Consider the following 20,569-nt stretch of genomic DNA (forward strand, 5'->3'; position numbering starts at 1 on the left):
TGGAAGACCCGTAAGCACAGGTCCTAAACAGGAAAATGGTTACCTGGGAGCTAAGCCCTCACAGAAATGAGCTGGAATATTAATCCACGTACAGAAAATATGCACCACTCAGGAGTCCGTCAGCCCTGGAAGGACACACAGAGAAATGAAAACCCAGGTGACTGCAGCAGTGCCACCCAACACGGCCTTGGTGGGGATGTGTGTCAGCCATGGGCCTTGTACGTCCCCAGACCTGAAGGCGCTGTGTGGAGGCAGGGAAACACTACCCAGTAGGTTGAGGTTGGGGCTGCCTCCCACTCGCGCGGGCTCCCAGCCATGTCTGGGTGTGGCCCTGCCCACCTGCCTGAGCCACTTGGCATGTTTCCTCCCGTGCCAGCTGGGCTGCTACGTGACTCAGGACTTGGTTAGGGCTATCAGAGAAGTAGACTCCCTGGTTCCCAGGGGCCATGGAAATGGGAGGACACATCTTGGGGTGCTGCCTTATAATCTCGTGGCGAGGACAGCAAGGAAGCTGAGAAACAGCACGTGCACGCAGACACACACACTGTCTGTCACTTCCCCCTACCCTCCTACTCCCCACACCATTGGAGCCCCAGGTCAAGGGCCCCGTTTACATGAGCCTACGGTTCCACTTCTGCTTGACGGTCAGTTGCCTCCTGGCGTCTGGTTCTCTCAGGGCCCAGTTCCCCGTAGGTATTGATGAGGCAGAGTGTCTGGGCCTCCTGAACCAAGGGCAGGAACCACCTGGGCCTTCTTTAAATGACACTCAACCCTATACTTCCGTCCTCCAGCTTCTTTATTGTCTCAGTTGACTTCTAGGACCGAATTTCCACCTTATGACACTGCTGCCACCATGGGCCTAGAGCCCGACCCAGAGCAGCGGCAGGAAACTTGCAATGGGGCTACAGCTTATTTTCGGGTTCATTATTGGCAGTGGGAAATGCTTCAGCACTTTATTGAGAGAAAGCAATAAATAACACTGTGATAAAAAGAGTTCAAAAGTAGACTGTACATACTTTGTTACATAATCAGGAAATTCTCAAAAGATTAATAGAAAAACAGAACGGAAACCGTGACTTGTACAAATCCAAAGCAGAAACCAAATGTAAGGACATGCCATCCACCTGTGCACCGGCTGCATAATAAATAACTCTCCTTGATCTGAGCACATTTCCTGCTGGCTTTTTAATATGCCATTTACAAAGTAAAAGTTACGGCGGCTACTCAGACAATCCAAAATGGCTATATCATCAAAATCTAAAAATGTAAGACTAGGTCCATTCTTTAAACATGTTTACAAACAAATGTAAAAAGATGATTTACCTAAGAAAAATAAGGCCTTTGTTAGAGTCGCACTACATTATTTTCAGGATCCCTCGCGGCCGTCCTCTCTGCACCACCGGCTTTGCGATGAGAGCACGGCGCCCGTGATTGGTCCTCTGAGTGGTTGGGTGGGCGCCCTGCCACCCTGCTTCCCAGGGGAGAGCGCGGGAAGCCGGCCCCAGGCCCCCCACCTGAGTCTTTCTGTTCTGGCTGAGAACGGTCCCCAGCTCATGGCTTCTGCCACTCACTGAAGACAAGCGAAGCCCGCAGAGACGAGGCCATGAAAGTGTAACAGGTCCTAAGAAATTGTCATAGTGTTCTGCTAATCCTTTCAGTCCAAGTTTTATTAGAAGCTCATAGCTAACACCAGGTACTTTTAATCTGTTCACATCGCAGAACAAAGCATTTCTTGCTAGAAAAAGTATTGTAAGGTTAGTCATTAAAATACAACAATAATTGTCTGACATCAGGTCTGCTGATTTCAAAGTGATTGTAGTGAGCTCAGGAACGTTCATCAAGGATGATCGCTGTGTCACGATGATTTCACAAACGCAGTCAAATCCTTTTCTCGGTCGTGGTTTATTATTACAAAATTAAACAATGATAATTACAATAAATGCATAATTTACAAAAGCCCTATATCTGTTCATAAGATTTATACATACAAGCATTACAGTACATTCATTTCAAAGACTAAAATTAGATATAAGAACATGAATTGATTTGAAAGGATATTTATAGCCTGGATATACATGAAAAAGTAAGTAACTATATAAATGAAGGCATAAGTTTACATAAATATAAGAAACATTAAATTCTAAAATATTTTCTCTATGGTATTCATGAATTTTTTTACTAATTAAAAACTCTGTAATAAAATATCTCAGGGTCCATATAACAAGTATTAACAGATAAAGGATTCCATTGAATTCTAAAATGCAGTCTTTGCTGGATTCAAAACGCTGCCGAATCACCGGTAGAAGTAGTGTGGGTAAACTGGAAAATAAAAACAGACAAAAAAGCAGGTTTGAGCCTCGCCACACCAGGACGGGCTGCCCGCTCTGGTGCCCCCACCCCACCCCACTGCGGGCACCCACGCTTCCCTGACACCTCGGTTCAGCCTCTTTGAGAGTTTAGAATAAACATCAAGGACTATACATATCGAGGAAAGAATTCCTTCACTGACTTCCATTTGGCCTACGTCTAAAAGTCAATTAACAAAAAAAGACAAAACCAATCAGATTCCAGCTGAGGTCTGAACACAGAGCAGGGCAGAACAGTGCCCCTCCCGCAGGGCCCCCACACCACTACCGCCCCGGCGGGGCGGGGTCCCTCAGGCACTGACCCCTGGGATGGCAGTGCAGTTTTGTTTTGAAAAGCCAATCTCTAAGCTGAAAGGTTATTAGTATCACATGACAGTAGAGTGTCATGGAGCTCCATACTTGGGGGCTGCTCTCACTCCAGAATGTGTGTTTACGCAAAGCTAGCTAGCACTGCCCACTGGGGAATCACACAGATGCCCATCCAGGTGTCAGAGCAGGGCGGCTTGCCAGGTGCTCTTAACTCCGGGGGCAGCTGGCTCAGGGCTGAGTTCGTGTTCTCTTCTGCCCAGTTCTGCTTTCCTGCCTCCCCCCCCCCAAAAGAACATTGACAGATACTTCAAATAAGGCGGCAGTTTTAGGTTTAAGGACAAAGCGGAAATCCATGTTTTCTCCTTAAATACGAGGACACACTAACCTCTGTAGGACAAATTGGAAGCATCCAGCATGCCAAAATCCCCCTAACAGGTGAGGAAAGGCTGGTGTGTCTGCACTTTTTAAGCCCCTGAGCTAGCTACAGTGGGCTCCCGGCCTGAAGCCTACAGCGCATGCCCGTCGCCCGAGCACATGTGCACACACCAGGGACAGCCATCGTCCTACTCACCACTGGAGGCCTCAGCAGGAGTAAGTCCTGACTGTAGCAGAATCCAACCTCTGCGTTCCTGACACGTTGCCTGTTCCGACAACCAGGAGAGGCGTGCAAACACAGCATGCAGTTAGTCTTGGAAGTCACACCAGGGCACAGGCACACACACACATTTTCACACCTACAACAGCTCCTATTGAGGGCTCCAAGGGAAACTTCTAGAGTGGGAGTGGATGAGCCAGACGGAGAATCGAAGTGGCACCAAGTGGGGTTTCACCCAGTGTCTCTTCATCTCCCAACAGCCCTGGGAGTCACGGGAAGTTCATTCCAAAACAGCAGCGACACATCAGATGATACAAAATCAATTTCATGACGTACATGTACATACACGACGCCTGCTTAACGTGATAAACTCTAGATGAACAGAGCAACTGGACTTCCCTTTCAGCCTGAAATATTGTACCTGTACGAATGGTCTCATGGGAAACCCAGCAGCAATGTGAGCCGGCACCAGCCCACTGAGGGCGAGGGCGAGAGTTCAGCAGGCATGTGGCTTGAGGGAAGGGAAGGACACCTCACGGCAGGTACGAGACCCCAGCGCATGGTTTCAGGGGTGGCAAGAGGACAATGATTTGTCGAAGAAAATGAAGCCCAACCTCTGTTTCTCCCGGGAACAATGTGCACCACTGATTTTCTTTGGTTAAGAAATACACCGCATGGCGCAACAGAAAAGCCCCAATTCCTCGCTGCGAACTGGACTAAGACACTTAAGAAAATCTGTAGCAGATATTCGCTGTTCCCAGTTACACATTTTCTGGTTTCCACCAGGAACACATTTTATTAATATTCTGCCGTGGTTCCAGAAAGGATGTTAAGACAGCTGGTGCTGCCGGAGAGAAAGGGGAAGCTTTATAAATCTTTCTGATTCTGAGAGCCCAGGAAACCTGCTGCAAGTGACCTCACACTCCCTTATTCAAAAAGCCATTAAAATAATCAATTTTTACCAGGTTTATGCCTTAGCTATCATATAGGGGAAAGTTACCTTCTATGTAACATGCTCCCTATGCCCTTTTCTAGCATTAGTTTTAATTTATCTAAATTCTCATCTTAATATTCTGTTAACATTTAACAGGAAAATGTGATTTGTGATGACGAAAATAGGAACGAAGCTATAAGGAAATAAGAAAGCACTCAGATTATTTAATAATTCAAAGGCCAAATTACAGTTAAAACTTGTAAGAAATTATCTGAATGATTCTTAAAAGAAAAATGCTACTTTTAAAAAATTACTGGCTTTTCCTCCCATTAGGCATATTATTAAACTCTGGCAGGCAGATGTGACTTTTTAATAAAAGTGCTGCCTTGTAAGCCATTCTCATTAGGTATCCAGCTTAGCAAAGGCTTTGTATAAATGACTGTCTGATTTTTACACAGACAAGTGAGAGCTAAACTTATAAACCTGCTTATGGGGAGGGCTAATAACTGGAAAGCTAGTAAAAACCACATGTTCCCTTTCCTATAGCGTACCCGACTATGTCAGAGGAGAAGGAAGTCACTTGTAACCGGAGTACCACTCCAGTGGGCCGTCCCCGCTAACACGCACGAGGACGCACGGCAAGCCGATACTTCCTAAGTCAGCTTGTGGGAATGAGTCCTGGGCCATCACCAGCAGCTGATGAGGAGAACAGGGTGACAGTGTAACGGGCAGGAACTGAGGTGCAGAGCTCACGGTCAGCACCTCCTACGTGGGGACGCTCACAGCCAGGAGGTCTGCCAGTAACGCACGGCAGACTCTAATTAGAATGTACTCAAAGCACCGTGGTTGTCCAGGGAGGGACACAGGCGCAATGTGAAACCGCCACGGCAGAGCTGGCAGAGCTGGCAGGACCAGCTGCCCTGCAGTGAGGACTCCCAGTGTTGCCTCCTTGCTTCTCTCCATCCCTTTGTGACACAGAGAGACAAGGACAAATCACAGCAGGGACAGAGGGAAGAAAGGAAAGGCAGAGCTCACAGAGGTGGCAATCATGTCATTTAAAATGGACTGAGTCACCTTTCCAGTATAGAGAGCGGTCCTGGGACTAAGTACGCAGTGTGAAAGCTACTGCACTGATGGAAGCTTCTCGTGCTACCTGGCACGCGCGCACACACTCATACCACACACCACACCACACACACACACACACACACACCATACTACACATACCACACACACACCACACCCCCCCACACACACCACACATACACACCACACATACATACACACACACCACACGCATACATACACACACACACCACACCACACACACACACACACACACACACACCACACACACCCTTACAAGGCGGAGGTCAATCCAACACTCTGAGAACACACAGTGCTTACCTTCACCAGCTGGAAGAATAGGAATATTCAACCAGACAAGAACTTAAAAAAAAATCTGTATTATTGTTAATCTTTTATCAACAGATGTTAGGACTGATTTTAAAACATGGAAACCTGGGCATGCGCAATACTCAGCTGCCTCGTAACCTATTAAACTGGCCATTCTAGACGAGCACCAACGTGCCAGCCAAAACGCTGCTCGTGCTGCCCACAGGCGGCCGGCTGGCCTGGCCGTCACGTACCGTCCAGCTGCATCTTCTTTGGCTGCATAGAGGGTGAGGACAGAGAGGAGGTGACCCGGAAGTTTGCGGGGAGAGTCTCTGCTGACCCAGCAGCTAAACCACGAACGTCCTTTGGTCTAAATTTTTTCCTCCAAGAAGGTGCTCTCCTAAAGCTTTTATCATCATCCTGGTAAGTTAAAGGGCAGAAAACAAAACTGATTTTAAAATCAAGGACAAAAACATAAAATTACCAGCCCTTCAACATTTCTTTTGAACTTGTCACTGCATTTCTGTTCACCTGTGTCCAGCCCTGTTCTCGATAAACCATGTGATTTATGACCAAACTGGGAGCTTCTGAGAGTGAAGGGAGGCCTGGTAACACTTATGCTGGGATGTATCTGGGCAAACACGGTGGTCCTGGGCCACGTGGAGGTGTGCTCCTCCTCTCACCGTGCTCCACTTCTTATCTTGCAAAAACCACCTTCTTACTATATAATATTTTTTATTTGTATTAAAAATCGTTTCCAAGCTGTCAATAATTCCATCTTATGCTGAGATAAAGCCAGCAAGTACCTCTGTAGGGTATCCTATTCTTTGTCAAACTCAACTTTTCTTAAGATCCAATCAAGAGAATAATGAATGACAGTGTGGGAATAAATGAGTCGTGGTTTTGTACAAGGGGACGTAACATTTTGTGCTTTTCAATATGCTTCTGAAACATTCCCCCAAAGCACAGGGCTCTGGGTGGGGAAAGACACCCAGGTGTCCCCAAAACAACTAACAGACAGACTCCATTCCTAGGCTGCAACCAGTGTTTTGTGATGCGGAAAACACTTCTGAGGGGTATCAAAAAGGACAACGGCAACAACAACAAAACCCCCATCTTATTGAAAATATTAGTTTCTTAATAGATCACTTGCTAATAAAATGTAAGAGCGATGCGTAACTTGTAATGTAAAATTATCGCCACATTTAGAAGAGGTACTTGACAAAACAGTTCATACAAGTGTGACAAAACAATTCACATTTAATGGAAATTTCAAAATCGTTAGGCTGAAAGCTTACTTCATCGAACCGTCTGTCAGTTCCCATGACCAAAAGGTTGTTAAATTCTCTTTCCAAGACAGCACGAGCCTGAAATCAGAACAGAACAACACCCTGACATTTTCATCAATCTAATCTGAAGGCTGCAGCACATCACAACTGTTCTTCAAACCAAGACTTTTAAAAACCTGTTTGAAAGGCGATGAGTGCCTTGAACCGCAACTGTTCTAAATCCAGGTTTTAAAGTGGAGTCTGTGGGTGCGCTTCTGTGAACAGGGACCCACGGTCTCTTGGAAATTAAAGTCTGTGCTGTGTGGGTGGGAGCACGTGGGAAGGTCAGGGGTATTGGCAAAGATACACGCTCTTCTGTCACATAAAACATTTCCTGATCCTCTAATGAGCCCATGAATCAAAAAAAGGTACCCAGGGCAATTACCCACTGACACACCATTAATAGCCTCCACCTGGCATACCTACGAGCATTTCTCTTTCCGTGTAAGAACTAAATACGTCACTCGTATGAGCATACACACTTGAAGTTCCCCCTTATTTTGTTTATTGAAGACTCTCAGGCTTGCGATAGAAAATGGAAAGAGGACAGGCCAAAGTACCGAAGAATGAAGCGCTGCTGATTTGCACTGTGACCACGGATTCCGTATGGCGACAGACTGCTAGTGGTCTGAGCTTCTGTACGCCTGGTCTCCATTCGGACACTGGCTCAGTGTCTCATCAGGAGAACCGCCTGAGCGCCGGGGGTGAAGGCCCGGCCGGCTCGGTGTTACCTGTGTGTTCTGCGTGGGGATCTGTAACAGCAGTGCCAGCGCGTTGAAGTCGAAGGTCTCATCTAAGGCCACAAGTGCGCCATGCACGCCGCTCTCCAGCAGGTTGTTTGCGTACTCTTTAAGGCCGATTGAGAGAATCCAGCGAATCACTCGATCGTTGCTCCAAACAAGCACATCTGCAGGTGAGTAAGAACATGGTAAACGTGGCTCTGAAAAGCTGCCTTCATCACGCACGTGCCGTGACTCAGGCCGGCGGTCCTACACGGTCCTGGCCCTTCAGTTCCCATGAGAGCTGGGGCACAGCGCTGCATTTAGACGTGGACGCCTCGGCTCTTGTCTAGTCTTGGAAACCTTCCACTAGGACTCGTTCTTCTAGTGAACCCGAAAGGAATGAAGTTATGTCCATTCGGTGTCTAGAGAGCAGGCAATGAGAAGGACACAGGGGTCGGAAAGCAGCAGCACAGACAGGGATGGGAATGCGTGCCAGGTGCCCACACGCCCACACAGACTTCAGAGCACTGGAAACACTTGCTTCCCACCACGGGGTGGGCACCAACTCGAACACCTTCTCCATTCAATGCAAACCTCTCCCTTGGAGTCCTGAAGCCTTTGTTGTCGTCTCATTGTAAACAGAGAGACACTTAAAGATATTCCCAGCATACCAGAGACTTTGGGGGAAGAGCTTGTATTATGCAAAGCAGTGAACGATTACGTCTGCTCTAGAAGAGATCTGAAATAGTCTCTCTGTAAAATACGGACGATGATCACCAATTACTTTCAAAGACAGCTTTTGTCAACTGTAAAGGTTTAAAATGGACACAGAAAACAAATGAGAGTTTTACAAATTTCATTTCCAATATCCTTTTCTGGATAAAGGGTGTGCACGCACACACATGCACTCACAGTAAGCACTGGCCATCGGTTTTCTCGTGACTCACAGTAACTCAAGTCTGACTAGACTATCCTTCCAATGGGCCATCGCCCCGACCACATTTTCATATTCCATTCCTTTCTTAGTAAGAACTGGGGGTGAAAGTGGCACTTACAGGCCTGTGGTAAGAATTAAATGAATCCACCTGTGGTAAGAATTAAATGAAAGTTCTTGGAGTTGTTCAGTAAGTCCTTTCTCTTATTATCACAGTTAGTAGTGGTATCTTATCACTACTGTTAGTGATTTCTGCATATTCTGAGCATTCTGAGATCTGACGTCGAGCTCAATCGCCAGTACCTCACTTCAAAGCACACTGCTGTCCCCGATCATTCAGAGGTGCTGCGAGAGGCTCCCCATCAGAGAAGAGCAGCCTTGTCTCGGGCTGAACACCCAGGCCCTCTGACACGCCCGCCCGATTTCTAACTGAAAGGCCTCTGCCTTCCTCCTGCTGCAAGGAGCTCCCACTCCATCTTCAAGGCCCCGCTGACATGTAAACCCAGGGAGCAGAAGCACCGGTGTCAGTCTGTGCTTCTGAAGTCCTTGCATGAACGGCCAGAGCCATCCTCCTCACACTTCAACTGAGTAGCCACAGCAGGGCCTTGTTCGTCCGCGTGTGTGGCAGCACTTGTCAGGGACAGGCCCATGTCCTCACAACAGGAAATCACTGATGTTGTCGGGAAATGCTCACCTGGACACAGTCTGCCCACACACTGATGGGAACACGAGAAAACAGGCAGAAGCTCTGGCCACATGGGAGGAGCTGAGAAGCACTTATTCTACCCAGGATCCCCCCTATGTGATAACGGCAGACTCGTCTTCTCCACTTAAAGCCTTTCCTCATTTTTTAAAACTAGGAAATCACTGAAGCTGTGAATACACTGGAAAGCAGACCTATGCTGAATCAATAAACATCATGTACTAGCCTTTTATTTCATTCTGGCTTTCTTCTCTTCTTCTTTCCAGTTCTTTTCGATCATAATTTAACCTTCTCAGGCACATAATTCCGCACTGGAAACTGTTTCTATTTCCAAAAAAAATAAGAAATAAAAAATAAGCGATGGCAACAGGCACAGGTCTCTCTGCCAACTAATAAGGAGTGTTGGCAGTGCTTTACCTATGAAAACTGTCCACCATCTTCAGCTGCCCTCGCAGGTCTTTCTTCGTCAGGTGGTCCAGCATGCGGGCGTCCACCAGACACTCCATGAAGTAGCTGCGGTACTGCGGGAGGCCCAGGCTGGGCAGCCACTCGTTGCCGATCCACTCGTGGTTCATGTCCCCGTAGGCCAGCGTCTGCTTGCAGTAATGAAGTATCATCAGTGCAGAGAACACTCCGTGGAAGAGGTCACAAGAGCAGTTTAAATAATCTCTAACTGGAATTCAAATCTATTACATATTCTCAAAGGCTAAACTAACGAATGGAAACACTGTTCATTACAATTTCAAAATAACCTGCTCCTATTAACTACCTTTTAAATGTGCTAGTAAAATTGTTTGCAAAAGGAATTATACACTTAAAAACCTGTGATTGGTTGTTTATAAATGTAACCTATTAATCAAACCACAATAAAACTGTAACTGACTACACATTATCTTTCTGAAATAGTTTTATGTATAATAACATAACACCAAAGAATGACCACGGCTCATGAACAAGTTTGAAGGAGCAATCTAACACTACTTATTAAAATGTCTCTGGCTGGTTTTAACTTTACTTTTAATACTTCATTTTCCAAATTTCCTTAACAAAAGGTATTAATTCCAAAATCAGTTAAAGTGAATTAAAAAATAGTTTTAAAAGAAAAGATAAACAACAACTGATGGGACTGGAAGGAGAAACAGAGACGCACAACTGGTCAGAAGCCTCAACCTTCCTTTCTCAGTAAGTCAACCGTGGATGGAACAAGAAAGCCCAAATAAACAACCTCAGGACGCGTGGGAGCCCTAAACAACCCTGTCAACCAACCTGACTTGACATTTTATAGAACACTCTACTCCAAAATAGCAGAATACATTCTTTTCAAGTATGCATGGAACATTCTCCATGGTAGACAAATCTCAAAATACATCGAGAGGCTGAAATCATACAAATTACGTTCTTTTATCTCAAAGAATTAAATTAGAAATCAATAATAAGATATCTGGAAAACTGCTAAATATTTGGAAATCAGCATACTCTAATAAGCCATGTGTCAAAGAAGAAATTACAAGGGAAATGAGAAAATATTTATAATTGAATGAGTGAAACACAATATATTCAAAAATTGTGGGACGCAGCTAAAGCAGTGTCTTGAGTGAAATTTATAGTATTATAATATTACATGCTCATGTTATAAATGGAGAAAAGTCACAACTCAAGACTTTATCACTCTATGTGAAAAAACTTGAAAAAGAAAAGCAAATGAAATCTATAGCAAGGAGAAGAAAGAAAATAAAAGAGCAGAAACCAATGAAACAGAAACCGGAAAAACAACAGAAAATAAAACAATGAAACTAAAACCTGGTTCATCAATAAAATTGACTAACCGCTCACCAGAGTAATCCAGAAAAAAAAGACGTTACCAATATCAAGAATGAAAGAGGGGGCATAAGTACCAATCCTACAGACATTGAAAGGCTAATAAGGGAAAACTGTGGACAAATGCTAAGCAACTTAAATAAAATGGGCATATTTCTTGAAAGATACTGTCTACGAAAGCCACTCAGTAAGAAACTGATAACCTGTATCTACTAGAATTCTAATTTATACTTATAAAACTTCTCACACATAAAATCATACTAAATGGCTTTACTGGTGAATCCTACCAAACATTTATGAAAAAAATAGCAATTCTACACAAACTATTCCAAAACAGTGAAGAAGAAATGCCTAAATCATTTTATAAGGCCAGCATCAGTCTGATAACAAACTAGACAAATGTGTTACAAGAAAACTACAGACCAATATCCCTCATAGACACAGATGCAAAATTCCTTACAAAACATTAGCAAATCAAATCAGTAATATATTAAAGGGATAAGATGTCATGACAAGTGGCGTTTCTCTCAGGAACGAACGTAAAGTTGAGTCAACATTTGAGAAAAAAAATCCATGAAATTCACCATATCAATGGATTGAAAAGAAAAACCATGATATCATCTCAAAATATGAGGAAAAGGCATTTGACAAAATTCATCGTTCATTTATGGAAATCTCAGCATTTTTGGAATGGAAGAAAACTGCCTCATTCTGATAAAGGGCATCTACAAACAACAGAATGCTGACACCATCTGTAATGGTGAAAGACTAGGTATTTCTCCCTAAGATCAGGAGCAAAGTAAGGATGTCTGCTCTCACCACTTTTACTCAACAATACTGGAGCTCCTGGCCACTGTAGTAATAAGGCAAGAAAAATAAATCAAAAGCGTATGAATTGGTAAAGAAAAAAACTGTCCTTATTTGCGGATGACTGGATGATCAACGTAGAAAGTAAATATACAAAACAGCTATCAGAACTAAAGTGAATTTAGTAAAGTTGCAGGGTATAAGGTCAATATGTCAAAGGAACTGTATTTCCAAATACTAGAACTGGAAATTGAAATTTTAAAAATACCCATTACAATGTCATCAAAACTCTGAAATCCTTAGGGTTAAATCTAACAGCATACATGCAAGCTGTGTACAATGAAACAGAAATAAGCACATTATATGTATAAACATACATATCAAAGAAAGGTAAAAGGACGAAGCCACGTTCACAGGAATTCTGTACATTATGGAGTCCTTGGAAACAGGAACTCTCAACTACCACCATGTTGTCTTGAAAATACGGCCTCTAATCTAATTTATTATTTATACCGACCAGGCTGGAAGGAATGACTCAAACGCCAACAAGAGTGCTCAGATTCTAATGGGGGGATAAAAAGTTTCACTATTTGCTCTAAACAACCATGACTGAGAAAAACAGCAAACTTTTTCGGGGGCTTCATCACAATATCATGTTTTTTCACTCTTTCAAACCTTACTCTGATCTCGTAGGCCAGACACCTACAGCATGACTATCTGCTATTGTCTAAAAACAGATTTCCATGGAAGCAGAACCCTCCTCATTTTTGTTTCCTCACTGTCTGCTCTACTCACGCTTCTTCAATGGTCAGAAACGTGAGCTCCTGGGAGGGCCGGGCTCACCAATCCCAGGGAGAACCACGTCTCCTGGGCTGCCATGACAGCCTTCTGAAACACGTGACAGGTCTCTCATGGGCTACAAGAGGCAGCCACGGCACAGGCTCTATTTTTCCACTGCTGAAACGACTACAAGTACAACTCCATGTTCTGAACTCTATAGTGTGATACTGGCAGAGATTGGCTGCTCTGTTCAGCCCTGTGTTTCTGGCAGGTGGCAGTCTTGCACAGAGAGCGAGCGTGCTGATGCTACTTGCTCGATGGAAGCCCCCATGGCTTTGAGCACACTGGATGTGTTCTTGAGCACCCAAGGGCATCTCTCACTTCCCCTGGGCTTACGAGCTGGCCACCACGCAGCAGCATGGGACGGAGCAGGTATTCCTCCCGCGTTTGGCAGCACCTGGCAGTTTACAGATACCGGGAAGCCTCGATGTCCTTGCTTCTGCCGAAGATCGAACATTGGCTAATGCTAGCACCATCGGCATGGCTCGTCCTTGTTTCTATTTCCATTGCAGAGCAAATGTTCAGTTGATTTAATTTACACTTCACATCCCAGTGCAGGGAATTTCATAATAAGATGCTGACAAGGCTCTGCTTCTCAGTGTAAAATATACTGACATTTAAGTAAATATGAAATGTACCCTTTTAATCCATTAATGGTCCTTACTGGCCCTGGAAAGAGATATTTGACTAGGTTAAGTAATTAATGGGGACATTTATCTGGAGTAGCGGCACATAAATGGGGGAGCTCAGAGAATCATATTATAGCTCCTCTCTACTTCCATTAAAAAAAAAAAAAAACACCGTACACTGGCTTTGCTTTAAAAGCACAGAGAGAGGGAAACAGGTGTTTCAACTAGCAACTTGTAATCAGGAAAACTCTGATTGAAAATTGTTGTGTTTTTCTTCAGGTACACAATTAATCTCGAATCTCGAGTCCTGTACACAATGCCACTAACGAGAGCCTTAGGGGACGTTGCCTGTCCACACCTTGTAGCCTTCGGTCTGTCGCTGAAACGGACAGCATGGCACACGGCGGGGCTGGTGGAATCACAGGTAGGAACGCCACTGTTTTGAAGCGGGCTGTCTGAAAGTAAGGCTGCAGAACAGTCGTGACAAAGCTTTTTGTGAGTTGAGGAACTGGGAAGCTGAAAACTCAGAAGGACATTAGCGAGAAGAGGCTTCATTTCTGAGAATTCCATTAGGAGGAAAGTCTTTAGTTCACACAGCATTTAGGACAGTTCTTAGTAAAATACTGACAGGAGGACCTACTGATGTATTGGAAATGTGTGAGAACACAGTTTTCCCATCCGCAGATCTCAGGACTAAAGTTTACCACTAGGGACTGACATATATAATCTCAGGCAGGAGCTGCCGAAGCCACAGAACTTTATATAAAAGACCGTACGTTAAACAAAGCGATCCACGTTAATTAGAATGAACTACCATGGCTCCACACGAGAAACGCTGACAAGTCTTCAAAATTGTCCATGAGACGTACTCTTTATAGTCTTTGTTCCTATGCTTTGCTCTGACTAACGCTTTCACATCATTAACAATATTCTGAACATAGTAAGATGTTAAAAATGTCAAGAAAAGTAAATGACAAAGTCTCATACTCCAATTCTTTTTGTTGCTGTACATATAGTGAAGAATATATTATAGAGAGTCTCCAACCTGAGCCCAGCTTCCCTCCTCATCTTCCTGATGTTACGTGGTTAGGGACGCAAAAGAACACAAGTATTAGTATTGGTGAGCTCGTCACACACACAAATTCACTTGGGAGGGAGGGTGCAGCTGAACTGAGGGAAAAGTTCAAAAAATCAAAAGCATCATGCAACACTCATGCAAAACCAACAATTCCAATGTCTCATGCAAGGAGTCGACGCCCCACGACAAGCACATCCATAAAAGGAGAGAGCCAGGGTCAGACGGTCCAAATGGGGGCTATTCTGAGGGCTCTCCTGAAGGAGACGAGAGCTCAATCTACTCTGACCGGGGCCCGCCTACCATCTTTAAGCTCCTGAACAAAACCTGAAGTAAGATCAAATGCGAATTCTATTTTACACATTTCTCTAAGACCTAAGGGAAGTACTTATCCGGAACAATTTAATGTGATACGAGATTTTGTTTCCGCCGCGCGGCTCTTAAATGGGCGCGCACGGAGGGGAAGATGAGCCTGGGCCGTGACTGACCGTTTGTGGCGTGGCTGTGAGCGTCTCCATCTCCTCGTGCGTTAACCAGACATTTCCTGTGGTCTAGGGTGACCCCAGTGACCACGCACATCCAGGGCAAGGGAAGCAGTGACAAAGAGGAAAGGTGGCAGACACGTAAGCCATGGGCACGTAGAGGAACAGTGGAGGCAAAGCTTCCTTTAGGTGCCCACACAGAAAACGACAGAGCATAGCACAAGCTCGACCCCTTTAAAGAGTAATCACGTCTTATTAACCCCATGTTGTCAGTAACAAGGAGAACACGATTTCTAGAGCTCTGTCAGGCTTACCACCTGAGGTACGTGACACACAAAGAGAAGAGAAAACATTTCTTACTTCTGCAAATTGTGCTTCTCAGGTAACTCTTCATTCGATGTGTTTTATACAGTCTTACCCAAACAAAGCCTCGCTCTGGCTGGGCTATCAGAACATGGTTCCTGGGAGGCCCCGTCACTCGCGGCCCGGGGGAAATGAAGGGGCAGGGAGCTGGAGGGCTAAGTGTGTCCAAAAGAATGCCGAACACGTTCAGAGTGCCAAATAACGGCACGCCCGATCCATCACACCAGACGGAGACAGGCTGTGTGGCCTCTGAGCAGGCCTCCGAGCAAGGTGCACCCTGTGTCCTGAATGTAAGGTGCGCTCTCCATCACTGCCCGTCAAGAACTGCCTTTATCAGGACAGTTTACAAAACCTTTGGGAAAACCACCCCAGCACCTTCATTTCTAGAAAGGCTACGCTGATGGGAACTACTGGGGAACACGGATCAGGTCAACACTGCGATACTGTGATCGAAGCTGCCACTGGGCCAAGAGCGACCTGTGTAGTAGGTGAGAGCACAGCGTCGCTGCCCATCACCACAGGCTGTTCACCAAGAAACAAAGTAAAACAAACAGAAATGCTCTTAACACTTCTTGTGTGGAGTAACTGAGCCCGGAATCGGGCCCTGACCTGCTACGCAGAGAAGTGTGTCTGTGAGGCTCTGGGTTTCTCAACCAGAGTTCTTCTCTCCAGAATAGACCAAAAGCAGAAGTGGAAAGAGCCTGCCCTGTCTCCCAATTACCATTAGTGTGTTCCTTAGTTTCGTTTTTAACTTTTTCAACGAGGAGGACCCTTTATAAGGACTTTCCAGGTCTTCCCATGGGAAGCAGACTGTCTGAGCACAGATGTACACAGATGTGACGCTTGGTATACACGTGCAGGTTTACAGACTGCTTAAAACCCTGAACTCCCCAAATGGAAAGCACCAGTAGGCCAAACAAATCAACAGAGCAAAACACTGGCTACAGTGCAACTGGGGATCTAAGCCTTTCCCCTTCACTTTTCATACATTTGTATTTAAATGTGATCGTTTCTTTTCCACATTTTCAAAAACTCCTAGTTCTATATTACAGTGCCACTGTAGTCAAGCTGTTATAAAAGCATTGAATAAAGTGTATTTTAAGCACCCAATTGTCACAGATTAAAAGTTGTAATGTTTTGGGGCAGCCAGGTGGCTCAGTTGGTTAGAGCATGGGCTCTGAACAACAGGGTTGCCAGCTGGATTCCCACATGGGATGGTGGGCTGTGCCCCCTGCAACTAAGATGGAAAACAGTAACGGGACTTGGAGCTGAGCTGCTCCCTCCACAACTAGATTGAAGGACAACGACCTGGAGTTGATGGGCCCTGGAGAAACACACTGTTCCCCAATACTCCCCAATAAAAATTTAAAGAAAAAAAAAAGTTGTAATGTTTTGAATGCTACGATTTTAATTTGGACACTGGATGTGTTGAGAAGCAACATAAACAGACAATGCTTCCTGTATAGGCATTTTCCTTCTTCCAAAGAATCGACTCTTGGGACGGAAACATACCGTTCTGGACGTGGGAGGGGCTGACGGGCTGGTCAGGGACATGATTTCCTGAATGGCCAGCCTCAGCTTCAGCCTGTGCAGGGGGTTGCTGATGCCAATCTCCCGCTGGATCTCTGTGTCTGACAGGGCCGACATGATGGCCCCACTTTTCACATTGGCTCGGCAGGCGGCCACGTACCAGGCTGGCATCCCAACCCAGAGCTGGAGACAGGAAGTGTCAAGGTCAGAGGTTAGGCTCAGGGTATGAAATGGACTATACCATCACATATGTCACCCACTCAACCCAGGATTAAAAGGAGGTACCTCCAGCCAGACGACAACAGTGGGCCCATCCCATTGTGCAAAAGGTAAACCTTGCCTCCGGGCTTCCTCAAGCAACTCATGCCTGCAAACAACAAGATATTCCAAATTAAAGACTCCCTATTACATGCACATGTAAAACAATGCTCATTGTAAATTTCACAAGTGTTAAGAGTATCTCATCGTTTCCTTTTCATCTTCTACACTGTGCGACGAAAGCCGCTTTGGCACATAGTACAAGAAATGCCTGAAGGATGGAATGCTGACTGACTCCACGATTCTCTCTACAATCATCTGCTTGCAGAATTAAACAGTTATTACCAATTTTTTAAAAACCCAGCAGTCTTCATATCCAAGGTAGGACGCCCAAGGGAAAACAACCATTCCCCTTTTCTAAACAATGAGGAAAAATATGGAGGAAGAGGAAACTAGAGCTGGATTTGCTTCTGAGAGCTTCAAAAATCTTCAGTTTTTACACCACAAAGAACAATGCAGATTTTTAACACTTAAGAATGGTCCAGTGGAGCAAGCAAGTGATCGACTGGATTTTGGCTGTTTCTTCTATTCTCTACTATTTAGCTAACTGGGTATTTGCTAAATTATGATATTGCATCATCCCGTGGTTTAACCCACAGGCTTCATATCCAGAAAATTTCAATCCCAACCACTTCTCCCGTGCACACAGGGCGGGTCATGAACGTAAGAGACTGACGCACCACAGGGGCTAAGAGTCCTTGGCCCCTTGTGGGGTCAGAAATATTCTGTAGGCCTGATTTTAAAACAGCCAAGCCACAATTTTACCATATTAACATCTTGAAACATGACTCTACTGCTAACATAGTTATATAAGAGGTAACACAATAAGCTTTATGAAGCTTATCTCACATTATCGGTGTTGTCTACTCACAAGGCTTTCTAAAAGACACTAGCTCTTTTTAAAAATGAAAAGCCTAGAAGAGGAGATGGGGTCAGCAGAAGACAGGTTCATTTAGCTCACATGCCTGGAGATCACTGAGACAGTTTTAAATTCCTCGGTCAATTTTAGTCAGTTATTTTCTGTCATCATTCCTGCAGAACATACCACTAAATTTTTTTATTTCTAAACATACATATCAGATCTTCAATATATTTAAACAGTATCCCACTTTTCTTAAGACTGTGAAGTCTAAGTACAATTAAAGCTCAAAGTGTTCACATAAAATTGCAAATGAGTGTTCCTTAAGTCAACCTTAGGTTTCCTGGGGATAATAAATATTGTCATTATCTAGGAATAAATATACTGAGATTGTAACACACATCTTAACAGATCGAGAATAAAAAAAAGGCAAAGTTTTCCAATTAAAATAAGTAAAGCTACTCATAAATAAAGAAGACAGTGAGCCCACCCAGAATCGAGCTCATGGGACAACAATGCTGGAGGAAGGGAGGGTGGGCAGAACGGCCTGGCTGAGCGAAGGAACCATCCTTGCGCTGAATTAACTGCCCCTTTGTTTCCTAAGGACAATTCCCCCCAGCTAAGGCTGCGTGGGAGCCAGCACTCACAGAAAGAAGCCTTCTGAGCCACAGGAGCAGTGCAAGTGCGTCCCGGGCAGGTGGACCAGGACTGACAGCACGATCACGTGCTCTGTCCCCAACAACCCAGCCCGCCCGCCCAGAGGGTTTCCAGACCCCCTGACTCTGAAGTGCACTGCGCCAGAGACTTCATTTTTCATCTGAAACAAGGGAGATCGCGTTAGAATCAGTCCTTTAGCTCCAGCAGTGGAGACCGGCGCGCCGCCCCTGACCACCTGCAGTGGGTGCTCCGTCTCACAGAAAGCCTGTTCTAGCAGGACGGACTTCTGGGTCCTGAGGAAACTGGGCTGAGGCACTGGAAGCAGGGCAATGCAGCCACCAGACGCGGGAAGTGAGCGAGGAGGAGGAGGTCGAGGAGACACCAGCTGGGCGGCTGGCAGGTCTGTGGGCTTCCTGCCTCCTCTCCCCCCGCCCCCAATCAAGCCAGTCCATGACCCTAGAAGACCAAACTCGGGACCTTATCCCTGGGCTATCACCCGACGTAGGAACACTAGCACCCCTTTCTTCTCTAGGGGTGACTGTTCCCAATCATGTGAAGAGGTCCCTGCGCCATAGGAGAGAGTGAGACGGGGCCACCTGGGAGCTGTGGGGAGGGGCGGCTGAGACCAGACCTGGAGATGCGAGGCCAGCTTCACTCAGGCCTTTTCTGTCCCTTGGTTTCATGAACAAATACGTTCCTTTCTCACTTGACCTAGGAACTGCGTTTCTTTTACTTGCTACTAAGAAAGGCCTAATGCAGACAGCCCATTTCCTTCATCTGTGATTTGTGTAAATGAAATGGCAACGTACAACTCACCAACTCACCCACTGATCCCTTTCTAATGATCACTAGAAATAGCCACTTTCCTAGTTTACTAAAACTCCAGAAATACATGTGACAGCATTTCTTTAATCCTCAGCAACAGTTAACTGGAAGGGAACGAGGTGTTCTTTTGAGGTCAATTTTCCAGCAAACAAGAACTCTTCTGGCCATTAGCGCCAAAGCCTAACAGGCGAGAACGAAGGTGACGGCTCCAGGAGCCCAGGCATGCCTGCGGCCTGAATCTCCGCGGAGCAGCTAACACTGTCCTGCAGAATCGGGGCACGAGGCACACACCGTTTCCCCCATGCCACAGCCCCAAAAGCAAACGGAGGCCTCGTTTGGTTTTGGTGTCATTTCCTCCCTCTGCTGGAAGAGGCTGCACTCTCTGCTGTCGCTTTGTCCCACTGTTAGGAACGGTGACCCAGCTTTCAGCCTCCTCGTGGAGCCGGATGGATGAGGGCTGTGGCCGCCATGGTCAGGACTTGATATTCTCCCTCGAGGATCAGTTCCAGTCCCCACGGCTGACTGTTAAAATACCTGCTCTGACAGTAAACTGAGGCACATGCTTCCTAGCCTTAACATTAGAGTCGGAGGATGAAGACGTTTGGAAATGCGCTCACTTGTGTGGGGAACAGCACACGTATGAGGAAGGTGGCGTCGCCTGTGAGCAGTGAGGGCCCAGGGTAAGGCTCTTTCCTAAGGAGAAGCCCGTGTGAGCTTTTGCGGTCACGCACCGAGTAGGTGCTGCCGTCCCCAGGACCGCCCCGGCCCCCTTTCTCTGAGGCGGGCACTCTCAACACTGTGGCGACCTGTCCGAAATGTACCGGCTCAACTCCACAAGCACGGCTCTGTGGGCGGCAAAGCACTACCCAGCCCCACGGCCACGGCCCGCTGGGAAAGCACGGGCGAGCGGACTGAGGCACGATCTCCCGTCCAAGTCTGCGAGGCAGCGGCGGGGGGGGAGGGGGGGGGCTGTGTGGCCCCCATAGGGCGCCGCAGGTTTCCGAGCAAACCAGGGAACCACCGCAGGAAGGGACCCCGCACGCACTAGCCATCCTTGGGGAGAGAGCATTTAAAACACAG

The 20,569-nt window shown here is 45.9% G+C and overlaps 1 protein-coding gene across 7 annotated transcripts in view; it reads right to left on the reverse strand.

Moving 5' to 3' along the window:
- Window positions 1–780: 780 nt before the first annotated feature.
- PPFIA1 (PTPRF interacting protein alpha 1) overlaps window positions 781–20,569 on the reverse strand; it is an 85,155-nt gene continuing 65,366 nt past the window's right edge. For 4 of the 7 annotated variants that reach the window (XM_081062081.1, XM_081062078.1, XM_081062076.1 and 1 more), the window contains 11 exons: window positions 17,116–17,197; window positions 16,813–17,013; window positions 14,944–15,006; window positions 14,426–14,452; window positions 9,704–9,879; window positions 9,513–9,610; window positions 7,659–7,834; window positions 6,898–6,966; window positions 5,854–6,019; window positions 3,247–3,316; window positions 781–2,319 (listed from right to left, as the gene is read on the reverse strand). In XM_081062081.1, coding sequence (XP_080918207.1) covers window positions 3,258–3,316; window positions 5,854–6,019; window positions 6,898–6,966; window positions 7,659–7,834; window positions 9,513–9,610; window positions 9,704–9,879; window positions 14,426–14,452; window positions 14,944–15,006; window positions 16,813–17,013; window positions 17,116–17,197 — 1,117 coding nt within the window. In that variant the 3' untranslated portion in view covers window positions 781–2,319; window positions 3,247–3,257. The remainder of the gene's footprint in view (window positions 2,320–3,246; window positions 3,317–5,853; window positions 6,020–6,897; window positions 6,967–7,658; window positions 7,835–9,512; window positions 9,611–9,703; window positions 9,880–14,425; window positions 14,453–14,943; window positions 15,007–16,812; window positions 17,014–17,115; window positions 17,198–20,569) is intronic. The other 3 variants (XM_081062080.1, XM_081062079.1, XM_081062077.1) reach the window with 1 other exon arrangement.

Source organism: Rhinolophus hipposideros, assembly GCF_964194185.1.
Source record: "Rhinolophus hipposideros genome assembly, chromosome: 10".
NCBI lineage: Eukaryota > Metazoa > Chordata > Mammalia > Chiroptera > Rhinolophidae > Rhinolophus > Rhinolophus hipposideros.